Below are 18,496 nucleotides of genomic sequence, written 5' to 3' on the forward strand. Positions count from 1 at the left end.
CTGTTTATGCACTGTTATCACATATTTCCTTTGTTGTTTCAGATTATATTCAATATTTATATTGAACACATATATTGATTTATTATTTTTGTTTACCTGTCACTTGTGTTCACGTATCAATTTTGGTTCACATTGTCATTGTATGATATTACTTAATGTTTAGTTTTATTCATTGCTACTATTAGCGCCACACTTTGTATTTTTTCGTTATACTTGCACATTGATTCTTAAAGCTGAATTCCATGTATGGTAATTTTTACATGATTATATTGGTCTAGACTGTACCAATATACAGTATGTTCCATATCTGTGGGATCCACTTGAAAGCTGGAAATCATAGTAGTGGGTACCGATGGCCCATGTTGAGTGACTACCCTTTTGATATGTGAACACAGGAGGTCAGTCCCTTGACATGGGCACCATTCAGAGAACACATTTCATTTTCTCAATTAATGCAAAGTGTTCTATGATTGGATGAGGTGGATGTCACTGCCATGCCTCTCCACCTCATCCAATCCTCACTGAGATAATATACAGTAAAGTGTGCCCTGAATTATGCCCCTGCCAAGCAAACGACCTCCTGTGTGCACAATGCAGCAGAGCAACTGCTCTGCATGGGAACCGGAAGCTGGTGGAGATTACTGTAGCATTGTTGCTCACAAGAGTGTTTTTTTAGCCCACAGTTAAACATTGTTTTCAGTGTGGTCAGTATGCAATGTGCAGTGGGGCAGTAGCTCAGCAAAAGACCTGGAAAACCTGGGTGTTTATTACTGCAGAAGTGCTGACTACTACAGTGATTGTCAACATACACAGTGGTCCCTAATGTATAAGATATGCATAATTACATTGGTCCAAGCTGGAGCAGTGTAACTATAAAAATCATACCTAGAGTTCATCTTAAAATGCTTGGCGGTCAAAGTTCTTATTCATATGATTTGGTTGATGTTAAATTGTACATTGCAGTGATTCTTCCATATCCAAAAGGTCTGACTCTGTACCCGCCTCCTTCTGAGGTTAGTGGGTAGTATGGTGGCATAAGCCATACTGTTAAAGGTTATCAGTGGTCAAAAATTGTATTTTCACTGAATAAAGTATGTATATTAACCACACAGAGATATCCAATCACAGAAATGCTATTTTTATTCATGGAATATTATTCTGACCTTTAATACTTTTTTCCCTTTTAACTAGTCCCTCTCCTAACACACATACATCAGCAGAGGAACATCTTTATCAAACACTGTGCAGCAAACATTTATAAAGAAAATCACACAAGCACAGCAATGTGCACACTCACTATTCACAATGTTAGGAAAAAAGAATGAAAACGCACTCCATTTATTGCTATTAACGCGTTTAAGGAACCTCTTGCTGTATAAAGACCTACCTGAAAACCTATACTGCTGAAGCAAATGTTACCCTTTTGGCCAATGAAAGGGAGGGAGAAGTGAAAGGGATTTGGTGAGGGCTAAGGACATGGCTACACATGATATTTATGTCTATAAAACTCTATAAGACCACCTATCCATTAGCAGATATATGCTATTAATCATAAATGATCATAAAGTGACTTTTATCTGCTACCATGGAGAAGGTCTGCCACGCCAGGTGTTTTTTTTGTTAATATACAGTATATTAGTGTGATCGCATATGTAGCCATTTCCTTATACAGTGAGCCTCTTAATGTGGGGGAAAAAGGGTCAGAATATGGAATGTGAAAGTACCCCCTTTTTACAGGAGGATTATTTAACCGCTGTAGGGGTATTTGAGCAGTAGAGCCTCTCCTGGCACTAGCTTCAGATCCTTTAGAGAGATACTGCTACCCTCCTTCCTCTCTGAGTTTGAGCTCAGCACCACCGTACACTGCTCTGGCAGGCTTTTGTGCTTTATTGTCACGCTTATCTCCTCATCTGGGTCAAAGTTTACTACAGACACAAATCTTTCATTTTGGTCCCAACTGCGCTCATATGCTAGTGATTTTTCACATTGATGAAGTAGTGTGAAATCGCCATGCAGAAGTGATCGCTCTTTTCCACGCAGCTCACTCAAATGTTTGTACGCACTGAGGATTGAATGCTTGTTGTCTTCTTGTCCCTAGAAACGAAAAGTGAATATGTTAGATTTTCTTTTCAAGATAATCAAAAGTGATGTGTATAAGCAAGCATTTCAGGATTATATCAGGTTTATGTTTAAGCTAGGAGTTCAAGGGGCAAAAGTTTATGGCAAAACAGAATTTTTCCTGTCATGTAACTCCAGTTTGACATCCATTGCAGGCAGCCCCCCATAATCCTCTCTGTAATCCAAACTAGCTGAAATTAGCTAAAAATGGCAGAAATATCCTATGTCCTGTTATGGTATAGGTACTAAAAGTGTAACTCCACTTTTGTTTAGAAAGGAGATTCGAGTGCCCATGGAACGCCCCATAATGCACTGCGAGATCGCGAAATCTCAGTGCATTGACGGCTGCTGATTGGTCAAAGCATGCACCTGACCTGCATGCTTTGGCCAATCACAGGGCGCCCTGCTGTGAGAGCCATAATTGGCCGAAGGCAGGGTGCCTTTGGCCAATCATGGCTCAGGGGGCTAAGTCCACACCCAACACTATGTAAGGCTGCTTACATAGCGACCATACATAGTGTAATGAATGAGAGCAGCAAAATGACATTTCTAAATCAAAAAATGTCATTTAAAATTGCTTGCGGTTGTAATGTATTGTCGGATCCCGGCAATATACATAAAAATCATTGAAAAAAACGGCATGAGTCACCCCCCCCAGTCCATTACAAGGCCCTTCAGGTCTGGTATGGATATTTAGGGGAACCCCACACCAAAATTAAAAAAACAAAATGGCGTGGGGCCCCCCTAAAATCCATACCAGGCTCTTCAGGTCTGGTATTGATTTTAAGGGGAACCCCACGCCCCTTCCATACCAGACCCTTATCCGAGCATGCAACCTGGCAGGCCGCAGGAAAAGGGGGACCCCCCCAAACCGTACCAGGCAACATGCCCTCAACTTGGGGAGGGTGCTTTGGGGTCCCCTCAAAACACCTTGTCCCCATGTTGATGGGGACAAGGGCCTCATCACCACAACCCTTGCCTGGTGATTGTGGGGGTCTGCGGGCAGGGGGCTTATCAGAATCTGGAAGCCCCCTTTAATAAGGGGGCCCCAGTTCCCGCCCCCCCATGTGAATGGGTATTGAGTACATTGTACCCCTACCCATTCACCAAAAAAAGTGTCAAAAAAGTAAAAATGACAGGAGACAGTTTTGGACAATTCCTATTAAAAAAAATAGGTCCCGCAATGTAAATCCATCTTCAATCACAGGTCCCGAGAAAATAAAAACGGAAAAACCAACTGCAGCCTTTTCGCGATGACAGCTGTTATATAGCTGAGGGCAGGGCCACCCGGTGACATAAACGGGTGACCCCGCCCCCCTCTGACATCACATGGCCTGGTACGGTTCAATGGGGGGGGGGGCGCTCTCTCGACTCCCCCCCCTTTCCTGCGGCCTGCCAGGTTGCGTGCTCAAATAAGGATCTGGTATGGATTTTAGAGGGGGCCCCCCCCATGCCATTTTTTTTTTATTTTGGCGCAGGGTTCCCCTTAATATCCATACCAGACCTGAAGGGCCTGGTCTACATTTTGGGCAGGATGCCCACGCCCTTTTGATTTTTTAACATTTTGGCAGGGGGGGGTTTCAATGATTTTTATCTATATTGCCTGGATTCGACAATACATTACAGCCGCAATTTTAAATGACATTTTTTCCTTTAGAAATGTCATTTTGCTGTGGTACTGTTATGAACATGGGACATGAACATGGGAAAGATGCGCTACTTTATAGGAAGACTAAGGAGACCCCCCAGGCATGATATTTAACCACTTCAATACCAGGCACTTTTGCACCTTCTTGCCCAAGCCAATTTTCAGCTTTCAGCACTGTCACTATTTAAATGACAATTGCGCGGTCATGCTACACTGTACCTAAACAAAATTTTTATCATTTTGTTCCCACAAATAGAGCTTTCTTTTAGTGGTATTTGATCACCTCTGCGGTTTTTATTTTTTGCTAAACAAATAAAAAAAGACCGAAAATTTTGAAAAAAAAAAATACTGTGCTAGTTTGCTTCAATTGTCAGTGTTGGCCAGAGGTTCTACAAGTCCTAACAGACACACTTCAACCGTCAGCGGGACTTGAAAAGTGGTAACTGTTAGAATAAATGTGATGACCTCATTCCAAAACAGATTTACTTGTGGACAGGTCCAGAAAACATGTATGTCCTATGAACATCAGGTACCCCCTAGGCGTTCAAAGACCTATTTCATGAGTCAGGCTAAAGGGTGCCATACAGTACTTCAGCTGGTGTGTTTAGGGGACAGGAACCACACCGGAGCAGAGATTCTTGCAGCTCTGCCAGGACAGGCCCAGAGGTGGTTCACACCACGCCAGCTGGAGCCAGGAATGGTGTGCGATAATGGCTCAAATTGGTGGTGCAGCATTTCCTAAATACGTACCCAGGGTTGCAAGATGTGCTAAAGCTGGCCAGAAGAGTCTGTAGCCATTTCATTTTCATTTTTTATACACAGCCAGTGCTCGGTTGGCTGAAATTCAGCAGAAATTCCACCTGCCTGTAAACCACTTGATTTGTGACATGCCCACAAGGTGGAAATGGCAATGGCAATGTTGCAGCATTTATACATGCAGCAGAGGGCTGTCAACGAGTACCTGTGCGAGTTTAGCTCGGCGACAGGCACAGGCCGCCTCTGCTTTTTTTCCCCACGCCAATGGCTGACCATTAAGGATGCATGCACTATATTGTCACTATTTGAGGAGGCCACAAGGATGGTGAGCCGTGACAGTGCATGCATCAGTGACACAATCCCTGTTGTGTTCCTGCTGGAGCAGACTCTGCGTGGCATTATGGACAGGGCACTGGAGGCAGAGCAGCAGGGGAAGAGGAGGACTTGCTTTCCTCTCAAGGCCCACTTTATCCAGATACAATCATTCCTATGTCACAGAACACACAGGAGGAGAGAGGGGAGGAGGACTAGGAGAAGGATTCTGGCACTTTCATAGGCTTCAAAGAAGAGGAAGACATGCATCAATCTGTAAGCGATGGCTTTCCAACCCCAGGACCCTTGGGAGTAGTACGTGGCTGGGAGGAGGAAGTTCCAGATGCTGTCATCCTGAGTGACCCCGAGGAGTCTGCTTCTCAAGCCTTGGCAAATTTGAGACGCATGGGCAACCTCATGCTTCAAAGCCTGCGAAAGGACCCAAGAATACGTGGCATAAAGGAGAAGGATGATTTCTGGTTGGCAACCCTACTTGACCACCATTATAAGGGGAAGGTCTTAGAACTCATCCGGTCCCCACAGAGAGTGCAGAAGATAAAATCTCTTGAGGACACGTTAAAGAGGTTTTATTGAACGTTTTTTCTGACTCCAGTAGGTTACATAGTGGAAAACATAGTTTTGAGTCTTCTGTTGGTCAAGAGAGGAGCGTTGGAGAAGGTGTCCGCCTAAGTGAGGCATTTCAGAATTTTTTTAGTCCTCGCCGCCCAGGGCTGTCAGCTTCCACATCCCATCGGCAGTGCCTGCATCACATGGTGGACAAATTACCTCGGGGCCAAAACAGAGATGGAGAGCTTTCCAGCTGAAGATCCACCGACTTATTGGGTCATGAGAAAAGACCACTGGCCAGAACTTGCCCAGTATGCTACTGAGTTATTGGGCAGCCCTGCATCCAGTGTGCTTTCAGAACAGGCATTCAGTGCTGCAGTAGGTTTCGTTACCGATCAAAGATTGCATCTGTCCACAGACTCCGTGGACCGTTTATACCAGGGGTGTCCAAACTACGGCCCTCCAGCTATTGCGGAACTACACTTCCCATGAGGCATTGTAAAACTCTGACATTCACAGACATGACTAGGCATGATGGGAGTTGTAGTTCCTTAACAACTGGAGGGCCATAGTTTGGACACCACTGGTTTATACGTTTAGACTTTTATAAAAAAAGAATCAGTCCTGGATTACCAGCTATGAAGCCCCTGATGCCGATGTCACTGATTAAGTCTTTTTGGGATGTGGAATCTCTGCAGGACTTCGAGGCTGTCTAGCTTTGAGGGTGTTCAATCATTTCACCTGGAAGAATGTTTTTGGTATAGGTTTCATGGGCACAATTAACACCCAAAGACCAATTTTTCTGCACCTGTTTGACAGGTGCATATCATTGCAATATTTTCTGCCTTCATCAAGAGCACCTCTATTGGGTTACGGTGGGAAGGCGCCACTGACACCCAAAGACCAATTTTTACGCACAAGTTGACAAGTTACGGGACAAGTTGATAGTTGAGCTGTTGATACTGACAGATAAATCAGGGGAAGTGGCACCTGGGGGAGGAAATATCATGAACTCGGTTTTAGATAGGTTGAGTTTGAGGAAGTGATGTGACATCCAGGCTGATGTGTCTGCTAGTAAGTTGGTGATGGGTGAGGTGACAGATGGAGAGAGCTGGGGGGTGGAGAGATAGATTTGGATGTCATCAGCATAGAGATGATATTGAAAGCCATGGGAGGCAATCAACTGACCCAGGGAGGTAGTGTAGATTGAGAAAAGGAGAGGTCCAAGAACAGAACTTTGGGGGACCCCGACGGAGAAAGGAAGAGGAGAGGAGGAAGTAGAGTTGTAAGTGACACTGAAGGAGCAGTGGGATATGTAGGATGAGAACCAGCAAAGAGTACAGTCACGGAGACCAAAGGAGTGGAGTTTTTGAAGAGGAGGGGGTGGTCCACTGTGTCAAAGGCAGCAGAGAGGTCCAGGAGAAGTAGTACAAAATAGTGTCCGTTGGTTTTTAGCCGTTAGTAGGTCATTTATGAGTTTAAGGAGAGCAGTTTCCGTGGAGTGTTGAGGGCGAAATCCGGACTGAAGGGGATCAAGACTTTTTTTCATGGTCAGATGGTCGCTCAGTCAGTTGTAGACCAGTCTTTCAAGAAGTTTGGAGGAGAAGGTGAGTAAGGAGATGGGGCGTAGCTTCTTAAGATTGGTGGGGTCCAGTGAGGGCTTTTTAAGTATGGCGGTGACTGGTAGGGATGGGCCGAACGGACCCCTGTTCAGTTCACACCAGAACTTTTGAACACCGTGAAAGTTAGGACCCGAATAACGAACCCCATTAAAGTCAATTGGACCCGAATGTCAAAAATCAAAAGTGCCCATGTTGAAGGCTTATATGCAAGTAATTGGGCATACAATGGTTATAGAGGTCCGGGTCCTGCCCTGGGGGACATGTATCAATAAAAATAAAGTTTGTGAAAAAATGAGCAGTGATTTTTTGATTTTTAAAGTGAAAGCATAAAAATGAAAAATTCCTTCCAATATAGTGCCTGGGGGGTCCCCTTAGTCTACCTGTAAAGTGGCAGATATGTACCATTTCTAGAATCTGCTTCAGCAATAATTTAATTTATAAAGCCCAAAAAAAAAAAAAAATTCCCTGCAAGCTGCCCTTATTTTGCTCAGCAATAGCTGGGGAGCCAGTGTGTAGGATGAGGCCATAATGTAGTGCACTGGGAACAAGATTAGAGATTTTTTGGATACATTCTGGTATCACTTTGACTTTGGATAGAGGTAACGGGTGCCCATGCCAAGGTCCTAGGTGTAATCCTGGACTCCAAACTAACCTTTCGGCCCCACATGCTATCGCTATCCAAAATTTGCCGCCTCAACCTCCGCAACATCTCCAAGATATGCCCCTTCCTAACCAATGTCAACACAGAGCTTCTAATCCACTCCCTGGTCATCTCTCGCCTTGACTACAAAAACTCCCTCCTTATTGGCTTACCCCAAAATAGGCTATCCCACTTCAGTCCATCATAAACGCTGCTGCCAGGCTCATCCACCTCACAAACCACTCAGCGTCTGCTATACCCCTCTGCCAATCCCTATATTGGCTGCCACTCAACCAACAAATTAAATTCAAGATATTAACAATAACTTACAAAGCCATCCACAACCTGGCCCCTAGCTACATCACTAACCTAGTCTCAAAATACCAACCTAATCGTTCTCTTCGCTCCTGCCAAGACCTCCTGCTCTCTAACTCCATTGTCACCTCATCCCATGCTTGTCTTCAGGACTTCTCTAGAGCCTCTCCCATCCTCTGGAACACTCTACCCCAATCTGTTCAACTTTCTCCTACTTTGTCCACTTTCAGATGATCCCTGAAAACTAATTTCTTCAGAGAAGCCTATCTGGCACCCACCGAACAACTGTACATTTATTTTCTTTATCAGCACATCCCCCACAGTTATTACCTCTTGTATCTCTTGACCTTCCCTCTTAGATTGTAAGCTCTAAGGAGTAGGGCCTTCTGACTCCTACTGTATTAAAGTGTATTGTATTTGTACTGTCTACCCTCAAGTTGTAAAGAGCTGCGTAAACTGTTGGCGCTATATAAATCTTGTATAATAATAGTAATAATACTAATAATAATACTTCTCTTTTTATTATAGGCAGGAAGCATTCATTACAAAGGAATACATTTATGTAAGGAAATCTTCTAATCAAAAGTTATTTAAAGTCAGCTCTCTGTACAGATGAATGTCTCCCATACTTATAGTAACAACACTAGATTTTATCTCTAAAAAGTTACCTGTTTAGGATTTCTGCACAGGTTTGAAATATATTGTTCTTCTAATGGTATTTAAAGCTTTGGATGAGGTGGAGATTGTGACGTCACCGCCCTGCCTCTCCACCTTGTCCAATCAAAACCTTCTTTTTTATTGAGAAAAATTAAAGGTGACTACTACAGTGATCCCCTGCTTCATAAGTGGACCCACAGATTTGCATTTATATACTTACATTGGTCCAAGCTGGACCAATATAACTATGCAATAGAATCCATGCCTGAAATAAGCACCTATCAAGCTGACTTTCAGATACCAAAGGACATATGTATGAACTGTCATTACTAAGTTTGGTGTCAGCAATTTCAGTGTTACTTTGTCCCACAAGTACAAGACAAAACCTTTTCTCTAGTGACATATCAAAAGAAGAAGTGGTGCTTCTGTAAAATGTGAGGAACTTGTGATGTCAGAAAACCAGCTCATGTAATTTGGCCTATTTGCTGACATGAATAAAATATATTGTTTGACACTTAATTCATAGCAGTGTTGGCAAATGCTCTCAGCATTAAAACTTTCTTATGGAAGAATCCAGGCTGTTTAATATATTAGGTAACTAATAGACATTAGAGGATTATCATTTACTCCTGGTAAAATTATCTGGAATGGGCAACTATTTTAGTGTGTATGAAGTCTCTGAAACAGATAGACACCATATGCAAAATTTTGTACTAATACTAGTCCACCTAAACTAACCATGTCACTAGTATGAAAAAATTAGCCTGTATCAGATATAAAAGAAGATATATACATACCTCTCCAGTAAGTGGCCAGTCAAATTTTTTGTTTGCTTCCACAGCTACTGGTGCTGAGGGGGGGGTTGTTAGCCAATATTGCTTGAGAAAGATATTTTTTTCTGTTGGGAATTTTTTCTAGAGATGTGGGTCTATTTTTTGGGGTGATATTTGGGGTATGGAGGAGTGTTTGCGGTGAGGAATTTTTTCAATTCGGCCACTGCATTTGGGCTGAATTGAATTTGCTTAAATGAAGGTGGGGTTTGCTTTGGGGCCGGGGGGGGGGGGGGTTGCTTGGAGGGAGAGTGGGGCCCATCGGGTGGGCTGTACAGAACCGGGGGAGGGGCCTTGTTGGGGGGGGCCATGTTAGCTAGGCATACGCATGTCTGTCACCTGGGAAAGGGGTCCAGATGGGAATATGAATACATATCCTTGTTCTTTGCACTTTACTTCATGGCATTTTGTATGATTGAATCTCAATATACAGTATTTGGGGACCTTTGAGGTTTCTTGGTTTCTTTTTGGAATGCTGATTTTATAAATCCAACTGTAATACAGTATCAATGTTAGCTGTGCACCCCTCTGCATGGCAGATAAAATTATGGTCCCTAATGTATAGGACTGCTGCAGGATAGCTAACCTGTCTAAATTGTTTATTTCTCTACCAATGCTCAGATCACGGATTGAACATTTCATATCTATGAGTATTTTAACTAGTTTATCCACCTTTAATTTTACCTCAAATCTCACCTTAAATGTGATGTTCTCATTGACAGTTGAGTTCCTTTCTGGTGATCCATTAGAAAATCCATAGTTTATGCTATCATCCCACTGCATGTATGGAGAACTGTCTGCAGGCTGAGGGGAGAGAAGATGTCAGAGATAGAGTATTCTTTGAAATCTACACACGTTACCATCTTAGGATATATTCCCACATCATTTCAAATTAATCTTTCTCATGGCAGAGTTCATAACAGTTAATAATAATGAGCAAGACATAGTCTGCCTTCTGCTGCTTGACTTTAGTAAGGAACAGAACGTATAAACAGGAAAAAACACTAATAAAAGTCACAAGTGGTTGTACAAAAATGACCTACTTGTCCAGGCAAGTCTTTGAGTCCAATTTCATCCCCATACAAAGTAAGAGGTGTGCCCTGAAGAGTGAAAAGCAGCAGCTGGTAAACACGCAGCAGATTCTCGTGCACCGCAGAGGCCATGTGTCCCAGCCGTGGTCTGACCTGTGGGGAAGAATTTAACACATGACTTGTCTTAAACATCATGGATAGGTATTTGTAATAATCAATATGCAGGATTTATAATGTGCTGGCAAAGGTTCTAGAGACAAAGAACCCATAATACACGGGCTTCTGATCATTTGTAAAATATTACACTTGAAAGAACCCTTTATCTTCTGTCTTACAAATCAGCTTACTGAATTTTAGATAAAATACCACAGCCTGTGAACCATGGTGCTTTTGGAACTTTTCAGTCCAATGTCAGAGGTCTATGGCCATTCCTATCTCTAAATACATTTCTAAATTGTTGCATCACTTCTTCAAATCCTTTATTGTATGAACCATTGACTAGCATGGATAATATAAGGGTACAAATTGATTGGAACAGGTCAATAATTCTTTCCCACCCAATATGCAGATATATTTCATGTGGCATTTCAGTACATTTTACAATATGAAAGGCAAGATCTTTGATTGCTATTTACTAAGGTCCTGCATTTTCTCTACAAAAGAAAAGCAAAATAAACTATTACATGAGTGTCAGAAAAGTGTTCTGCATTGCTTATACTCTCCTTGATCTAAAAGATTATACAGTACATTACACAGCACCATATGGAAAAAAATATGGGATAAAAGGTTATTCATTTTTTGTGCGCTACAACTGTGTTGCAGCATACAAGAACACCAGTTTGTTTCTGATGAAATAAACACTTTTATTTTTAGCTTTTTTGCTTTTGTGTATATAATTGCATCCATTGCCTCTCCAATACCCTGCTACTAAAGCTGCCCTTACCATCCAGAGGATCCTGTCCTGTTCACTGGCAACCTGTTGGTACTGCTTGATGCGCTCTCCTAGAGAGCTGTCACTTGAGTTGTCCTTGTGGATCAGATAGCGTGCAGTTAACATGCCTTTAGCAGTGTCATTTAGAATTGTTAGAACGTTGTCACTGTGAGGGTCATTAGCTGAGGCAAGCAGCACCCTGTCAAGATGAAAGATGAAACATTAAAATAATAGCTATAAAGCTAACCAAAATACAGCTAAAATAAGCAGGATATGGTCAGACAAAGGCTGCCAATAGCACAGGAAGAATTAGGTATGCTATTCACCTTGCTTTCCCATCTGAGCTATGGTTGGTAGTAATGTTCCTCAGTTCTTCAAGAACCTCGCCTGGCTGCAATATCAGACATATGATTAAACATCAGCAAAGAAAAAACAAAAAAGAAAACTTTAATTTTTTTGTCAGTGAAATGCAAATTTTTACGTACATTATCTATGTTCTCGATCCCATTGAAATGAATTCCTCCAACGCCAAAATCAAGCCAGAAGGTCATGGCTTCCTACAAAAAGAACATGGTGTTTTTTAAAATAAACAGCTCTTTCTGCAATATATGACTATGTTTTAATAACAATTAAAAAAAGTGGCACAATACAGCGGCATAGCCTGAGTCGCCAGTGACTGGGGCAAGACAAGTATTGCACCCTCTAACCTGTGGACTGTTAGCCCTTCCTGAGTTCCTTCCACCGGAATGTATAAGATGTAACTATTCCCTATGGACTGAAAAGAACATGAATGAAGAAAGACATGGATTTGGTACAGTGACACTGAGAAATTCCCCACTTAGTTCCTGTCTTGTGTCAGACACAAACACAAGAACAAACAGGGCGATGGATTCGGATTTTCTAAGGGTCACTGCAATTGTCACTGGGCATATTGGCTTCTATTTGACAGCACTTCACAAAATGGAAACCACTCTCAGGAAAGAGGGAAAGGACCCAGAGTTGAGAATCTACACACATACAATCCAATGAGAGCGCCAACATCCAAGAGTCCAAGATAATTTAGTGATAAAGTCAATTCAAAGCAGAAAAAACCCAACGCATTTTGGGGACCAAATACACTCCACCTTCATCAGGGCTTAAAGACTATGTTCACCCTTGGAACAAGTTACATGGTACAACCATATGTAACATGTTGCAATATTTGCCCCGCTGACCCCCCTCACCCCTTCCCATGTGACAGCACGTGGAGGATCTCCTCCCCAGCACAGCCACACTATTCATTTACAGAAATCTGTTAATGAACAAACTACAAATCCCGTCTTCTACCGCAGCAGACATCCTGAGGTTCTCAATAGACTGCAAGATCTCTGACGAGTGCCCTCGTAGTCCACTGAAACCTCCTACAGCTTTCTAACAGCCTGTACAGAGGTAAGGGCAAGAAAGCTGGAGGATGTGTCTGCAGGATCCTGACATTGCGGCCCCCCCCTGTGGGCTCCTGTAGGAAAAAGTACATTTTTATTCTGCAAAAATACGTGCATTTATAATTTTTTACAGAAAAGTGACCTTATCCTTTAAGAATTTTGGCTGTGCTTGAATGGACTCAGATGAGCAGATACTAAAAAAATGCACTGTGATCTACTGCTTGGAAAGTTTCAGGAGGGCAGGTTAAGCCAAAGGCTTGCTGCATTCACCAACACTGGTATAACCTGCTCTCCTGAAACGTTCCAGGCAGTAAATCACAGTGTAGTTTTATTTGGTATCTGCTTACCTGAGTTGGTTTAAGCACAGTCAGAATTATTAAGCCCTGATGAAAGGGGAGGTTGTTTGGTCCCTGAAACGCAATGGCTCTATTTTGCTATAAATCAATTTTATCAATAAAATACCATGGATGTTTGCAGCTCTCATTGGATTGTATATATGTGTGTCAGATATACAGTACAGGCAAGCAGGCAGGCAGCTGGAGGGTGACACAAGGTGTGTGTCTATGGGTGCATGCGTGGATCAGGGAGGTGATAGCACTGCTCCTCCCCGTCTGCTACTTCCTTATTTTTAGAACATGGCTCTGACAGTCTCCTCCATCACCCTGTGCACTATCATTGCTGTTTGTTCAATCACCATGTCCAAGTTTCCGCCTTAATCAGTGAAGTCAGATAAGAAAAAGGAGACCGTCATATCCCCCCCCCCACCCCTAAGAATTTAGCTCTCAGGGCAACCACCCCTGCGGGGTCCTTTTATGCTACACTATTGGCACAATATAAACGCAGAGTTCTGTAGTAATAGGGAAATAGATTTTAAAATAGTAAAGTCCACAAGCAATGAAGCTCACCTTAATTTGGTTCAGCAATTCGCTATCTGGTGCTGTCACACTGTAATTAAACCAAACATTGCTGCCACGGTAGTTTGGAGTGAGATCCAAAACAATCTGAATACCTGACAAAAAGAAAAATGTAAGAAAGATCTGTTGATTATGTCAGCTGCTGGGCTGTCTTTTATAGATCATCTTAAAATATAACTGAAGTCAACCCTTTTATAAGTTTAGACAGAGTTGAGATTTTTTGGAATATTAATCAGGTTGTTATTACCATTTGTGCCCCTGTTAAAGAGATTCACCCTCTCTGTTTTCCTGGGTGACCATTATCAAAGAAAGTGAAATAAAAATCACAATTTGTGAGTGGTCACCAAAACAAGAACAAAGGGGAAATCCTCCAGTGGGGACACTAGTTCTGATGACCCTGGTGGCTACCAGGGATTTCCCTCACTTTGGAAGGATTTCCTCTCACTCCAAAAAAAAAAACACCTGTCAGAAGTTATACTCTAAAATGAATCATAACAAGTTTTGCCTTCAGTTTAGTTTTACCCAGAGGAGACAGACAACTAGTTTGTGGGGAAATACAGTAATTATAAAAAACTAATAATTTATCATAGTGTTATTTTTAATTGGAGCATGAGGTATATGGACAATATTTAAAAGAGAAGTATGTTTTTTTTTTTTTTTTTAAAGATTCATACTTACCTATGTGGATGCAGCATCAGTACGATGCTGCATCTGTCCCCCGCCATCTCTGCACTGAGAAACGAGCCACCGAACATCGCCGATGGCTCAGTTTTTACAGATCCCCGAGAGGAGAGCTGCTGACTGTAAGTCAGCGTCTCTCCTCTCTGCTTCTCCATGCTCAGACTTGGAAGTCGGGATGATGCGCTGCCTCAACTTCAGACCGCTCTCTGCTGAAAACGGGTCACAGGAGTGCAAAACGGATTGCACTCCTGTGACCCAGAGGAGAAGCCCAGCCTAAAAAGCTCAGGCTGGCCTTCTCCTTTAATAACAGTGCAAATTTTTAGGGCAGTTATCCATTAGCAAGAAGATTTCAGCTGTAGAGTGGTTATATGAAAGTCAAATATGAGAGTTCAAGTACAATATTCCCAATGCACACATTGCTGAACTTGGCTGTAAATGAGTGCTGCAGTGACCAACCAGCTGGAAACCAAAGACATTCAAGGCAAGAAGTAGGTTACCAGCACACCAAGGATCTCCAGAAAGAGTCCAAGGCACATTCCTGGTGAAAGGGTCCTGCAAGACTCCGAAATATTGCTATTGTAACCATGATGTGATCTCTGAATAAAGCTTTGGACCCATTCTGGAGATCCTTGGTGTGCTGGTTACATACTTCTTGCGTTATATGAAAGAGGATTACTGGGATTTTCTAATTGCCTTTTACCTAAATAAAATCCAGATAGTTAAATTCCTTAATAAGTCTGTTGTGAAAAAAAAATGTAAGGACAATTAGGGGTGCTACGCTAAAATGGCTGCTTCAGCAATGTAAAGATGTCATATACAATACTTCTTTTAAACCCTTAACTCTTATGGAAGGACACTGCATATCTGTTGCGTATAATAATTCAAATCATACTCACTCTTCTTATGGGCTGCCTCTAACAACTTTGTAAAGTCTTCCATTGTGCCATATTTGCGATCAATTTCTTTAAGCTTAGTATCTGAAAGTTTGTCTGCAGAAGTAGTATGCAGGGGTCCAATCACCAGGCCTTTCACCTTAAGGGTGCCGAGGGAATCCAGGCGCTCTTGTATACCTAAACAAAGTAAAAATGTAAGAATTAGAGCTTTGCTTGACTAGTTATGATCGTGTGCACTCCTAAGCCCCAAACTCTAGCACACATCTACCAATATACCACAGTACAGCTATAAGTTTCAGCATATCTGGGATACCTGAAACCTTCACACGTCTTAAAGAAATGCAAACACTGGACTAATGTGTGACCAATAGATTCAGTCACTTCTCTCCAGTTACCAGGGTTCTAATGATCTATTAATATAAAGCCAAACCTTTTTCTGGTTATACTTCTCTTATTGGTCACAGGCGTGCACTTACAGTACTTTTACTAAAACCCATTGTCGGCTAACAATGCAGAGCCACTCCAGACTCTGAGAGAATCAACACAAATGTTGGGATCTACCAAGATTCCCAATTGGCAGCTGGTTCAGCCTCTCAGCACACTAGTGAGAGCCTGAGCCAGCCGTTCTCGCCCCCACTCCTGCCAGGCATTCCGGTGAGCACTGGAGGGGCAGAGTGCAGAGTGGAGACTGATTCTTCTCTGCTCACTGAAGACCAAGAAACTGAGCAATCAGCGGTCATATGATCACCCCGTTCTTGGTCTTTGAGTTGGCGGGGGACAGTTACAGCATTGGCCCGATGTTGCAGCAATTAGATAAATATGTCTGTTTATTTATTATTTTTCACTTATTGCACATCTCCTAACTTAAAAAAAAAATTACTGATAAAATAAGAAGGTTTCCATTGATGACTATCCACTGAAAATTCTAGCTGCTTGACTGTCTTAAGACTCAAAACTTTCACTGCATGCCGTGACAAATAATGAAGCCATTGGATAAATATAACAGGCAGGCACCTCATATTTTCAAAAGTAAAGACAGCAGGTAAAGTTTCCATGCAGGCGTAGTAATACTAAGCATTTTACAATAAATGTACCATATGAGATGTTTAGAGGTGTACTTTTTTTTTTACCATTTTAAACATTTAATATTGTGCCAATTTGAATATCTGTCCTTTGTGGCTAGCATGACTAGCATATTAACAACACAAAAATATATGCCGTGATTGAACCTTATATTTCATGTAAATGTCAGTCTTCACAATGGAGATTTGCATATAATTCACATGATTTCCTAAGAATGATAAGTACACTATAATGAAGCTAATGCAATATATTTTCAAAACCAGCTCAGACTGGTACAGAACTTCCTCTAATATGCCAGGTCTTCTGATGCAATCCTGTGATTCTGTGTCTCTCATACAATAGTAGACCAGTAGCACAAGGTTAAGACGTATATGAGCTAAATACATATTTTGATTCTGTGTCTCTCATACAATAGTAGACCAGTAGCACAAGGTTAAGACGTATATGAGCTAAATACATATTTTGGACGGATACCTGAGTATAATTAGTTCAGTGGTAATCCAGCACAAGCACTAAAGCAGTCAATTGCCCACTTACATTAGAAAAGGTCTAAGATCCTGAAGAAATACATATGTCCAATCTTCACATGAATTATTCCTAATCATCCCTTACTGCTAAAAATCACTGTAATGTTTTTTTTTCTACTCACCAGCAATATCACCAACTCCATCAGCATTTGAATCTTGGAAGGTGTCAGGGTCTCCTAGCTGATAAAGAGGTCCCTTGTTCCACCACTCCATCACAGGTAAAGGACGACAGCGGGGAGCTTGGACAATGATAACCACTGCCCCGGCCAGCATTCCTAACCAGCCTAGCCAGAACAGGACCAGAAGAGCCCAACGGACTGTCACCCACCCTGGGGTGTTGGTCACTTTCAGAAGCTCTTCCTTGGACAGGCCAGTAAATTTACAAGCCTTGTTATTGTCATCATCTTCATCCGCCAGTTTAATTTTAACACCATTTTTTTCATGGCCTTCTTCAACTAAAGGGTCACCGGCCCCTGTGGCCATAGGTTGCTTCTCTGGGTCAATCTCATTCAGCTCCACGTCCTTCATGTCTAGGGCTGTATCTTGTGTCATGTCTAATGTGGCTGATCAAGCTAACAAGCTAGAAAAATAAAGAGAATGTAACGTAATATATACAGTGCATCACTGATACAATAGCATACTGCTATATAAAGACAGTATTATTATAGATATTATAGAGAATGTATGTATATGTTCAACTATGGGTTTTCTAAATACTGTAAGATCAACTATGGATTTTCTAAATACTGTAAGATCAACTATGGATTTTCAAAATCCTGTAAGATATAGCATTTATCTAACAAAAACAAACAATTAATTAGAGCTATCTCACCAGTTTCTGCTATGTTCTCTGCCAGCTGTCGGGGACCAGACTGCTATCTTTGAATGACTGCCATTTAAATAGATCTTCTGCCCCTCCCTTTACTGCAGGCACAGCCTCTTTGTTCTCCTAAGGGGGGACCGAAATATATTGCAAAATACATACAAGACCAAGAAATAGACTACAGTAAAAAAAGAAAAAAAGAATTTATAACTTAAAGCAGACCATAAGCACAGGATGGAATATAAGCCACTAAAAATAATAATAATGACATTTAACAGTCCTTTTTATTTCTGCTCATTCACATGGATGCCTTGTCATACATTTTGTCATATGTTTTAGGGAAGGAGAAAATCCAGTGTTCCTAAAAAGGGCCATTTTCACCCCTATATTGCACTGCAATGTTGAAAAAAATCCTGCAAGCTGCGTTTTCATGATTTAAGTCAGTTCAAAAGCAGATCATTCAACATTGTAAACCTATGCATCTGAAATATATCAATGCTTGTCCAGTGTAATTGGCCCTTAGGTCCCATTCAGACCTGTAGGTTTGGGTGCAATTCATTAAAACATGCACATTCATCAGCATCGCATTCGGCCGTTCGGCTGGCTTCTGTCGAAGGGGCATGACCGAAAAAGGTATGCCGACCAGCTCCCAATCAGCGGTCTCAGCAAATAGCTGAGAGCGCTGACCAGAGTGTTCTAGCGGGGGTGCCCTGTGGTCCCCCTATCA

At 42.0% G+C, this 18,496-nt stretch overlaps 1 protein-coding gene across 1 annotated transcript; it reads right to left on the reverse strand.

The window, feature by feature from the left end:
- Positions 1–1,122: 1,122 nt before the first annotated feature.
- Positions 1,123–17,914, reverse strand: LOC141112454 (amino acid transporter heavy chain SLC3A2-like). The gene is made up of 10 exons (XM_073605315.1): positions 17,779–17,914; positions 17,069–17,526; positions 15,340–15,513; positions 13,754–13,857; positions 11,913–11,984; positions 11,754–11,818; positions 11,440–11,626; positions 10,509–10,649; positions 10,162–10,269; positions 1,123–2,094 (listed from the first exon to the last, which is right to left on the reverse strand). The coding sequence occupies exons 2-10, from the start codon at positions 17,496–17,498 to the stop codon at positions 1,747–1,749; spliced, it is 1,629 nt and encodes a 542-aa protein (XP_073461416.1). The 5' UTR covers positions 17,499–17,526; positions 17,779–17,914; the 3' UTR covers positions 1,123–1,746.
- Between the last annotated feature and the right edge of the window lie 582 nt (positions 17,915–18,496).

The sequence above is a fragment of the Aquarana catesbeiana genome, linkage group LG11 (genome assembly GCF_042186555.1).
Source record: "Aquarana catesbeiana isolate 2022-GZ linkage group LG11, ASM4218655v1, whole genome shotgun sequence".
Taxonomy (NCBI): Eukaryota; Metazoa; Chordata; class Amphibia; order Anura; family Ranidae; genus Aquarana; species Aquarana catesbeiana.

Coding starts and splice junctions, on each gene's coding strand:
- LOC141112454 (XM_073605315.1), bottom strand. CDS start 17,498: ATGACACAAGATACAGCCCTAGACATGAAGGACGTGGAGCTGAATGAG. Junction 11,627..11,753: donor AGCTCAGATGGGAAAGCAAG/GTGAATAGCATA, acceptor TCATCTTGACAG/GGTGCTGCTTGCCTCAGCTA. Junction 2,095..10,161: donor ATGAGAACATCACATTTAAG/GTGAGATTTGAG, acceptor TTTCGTTTCTAG/GGACAAGAAGACAACAAGCA.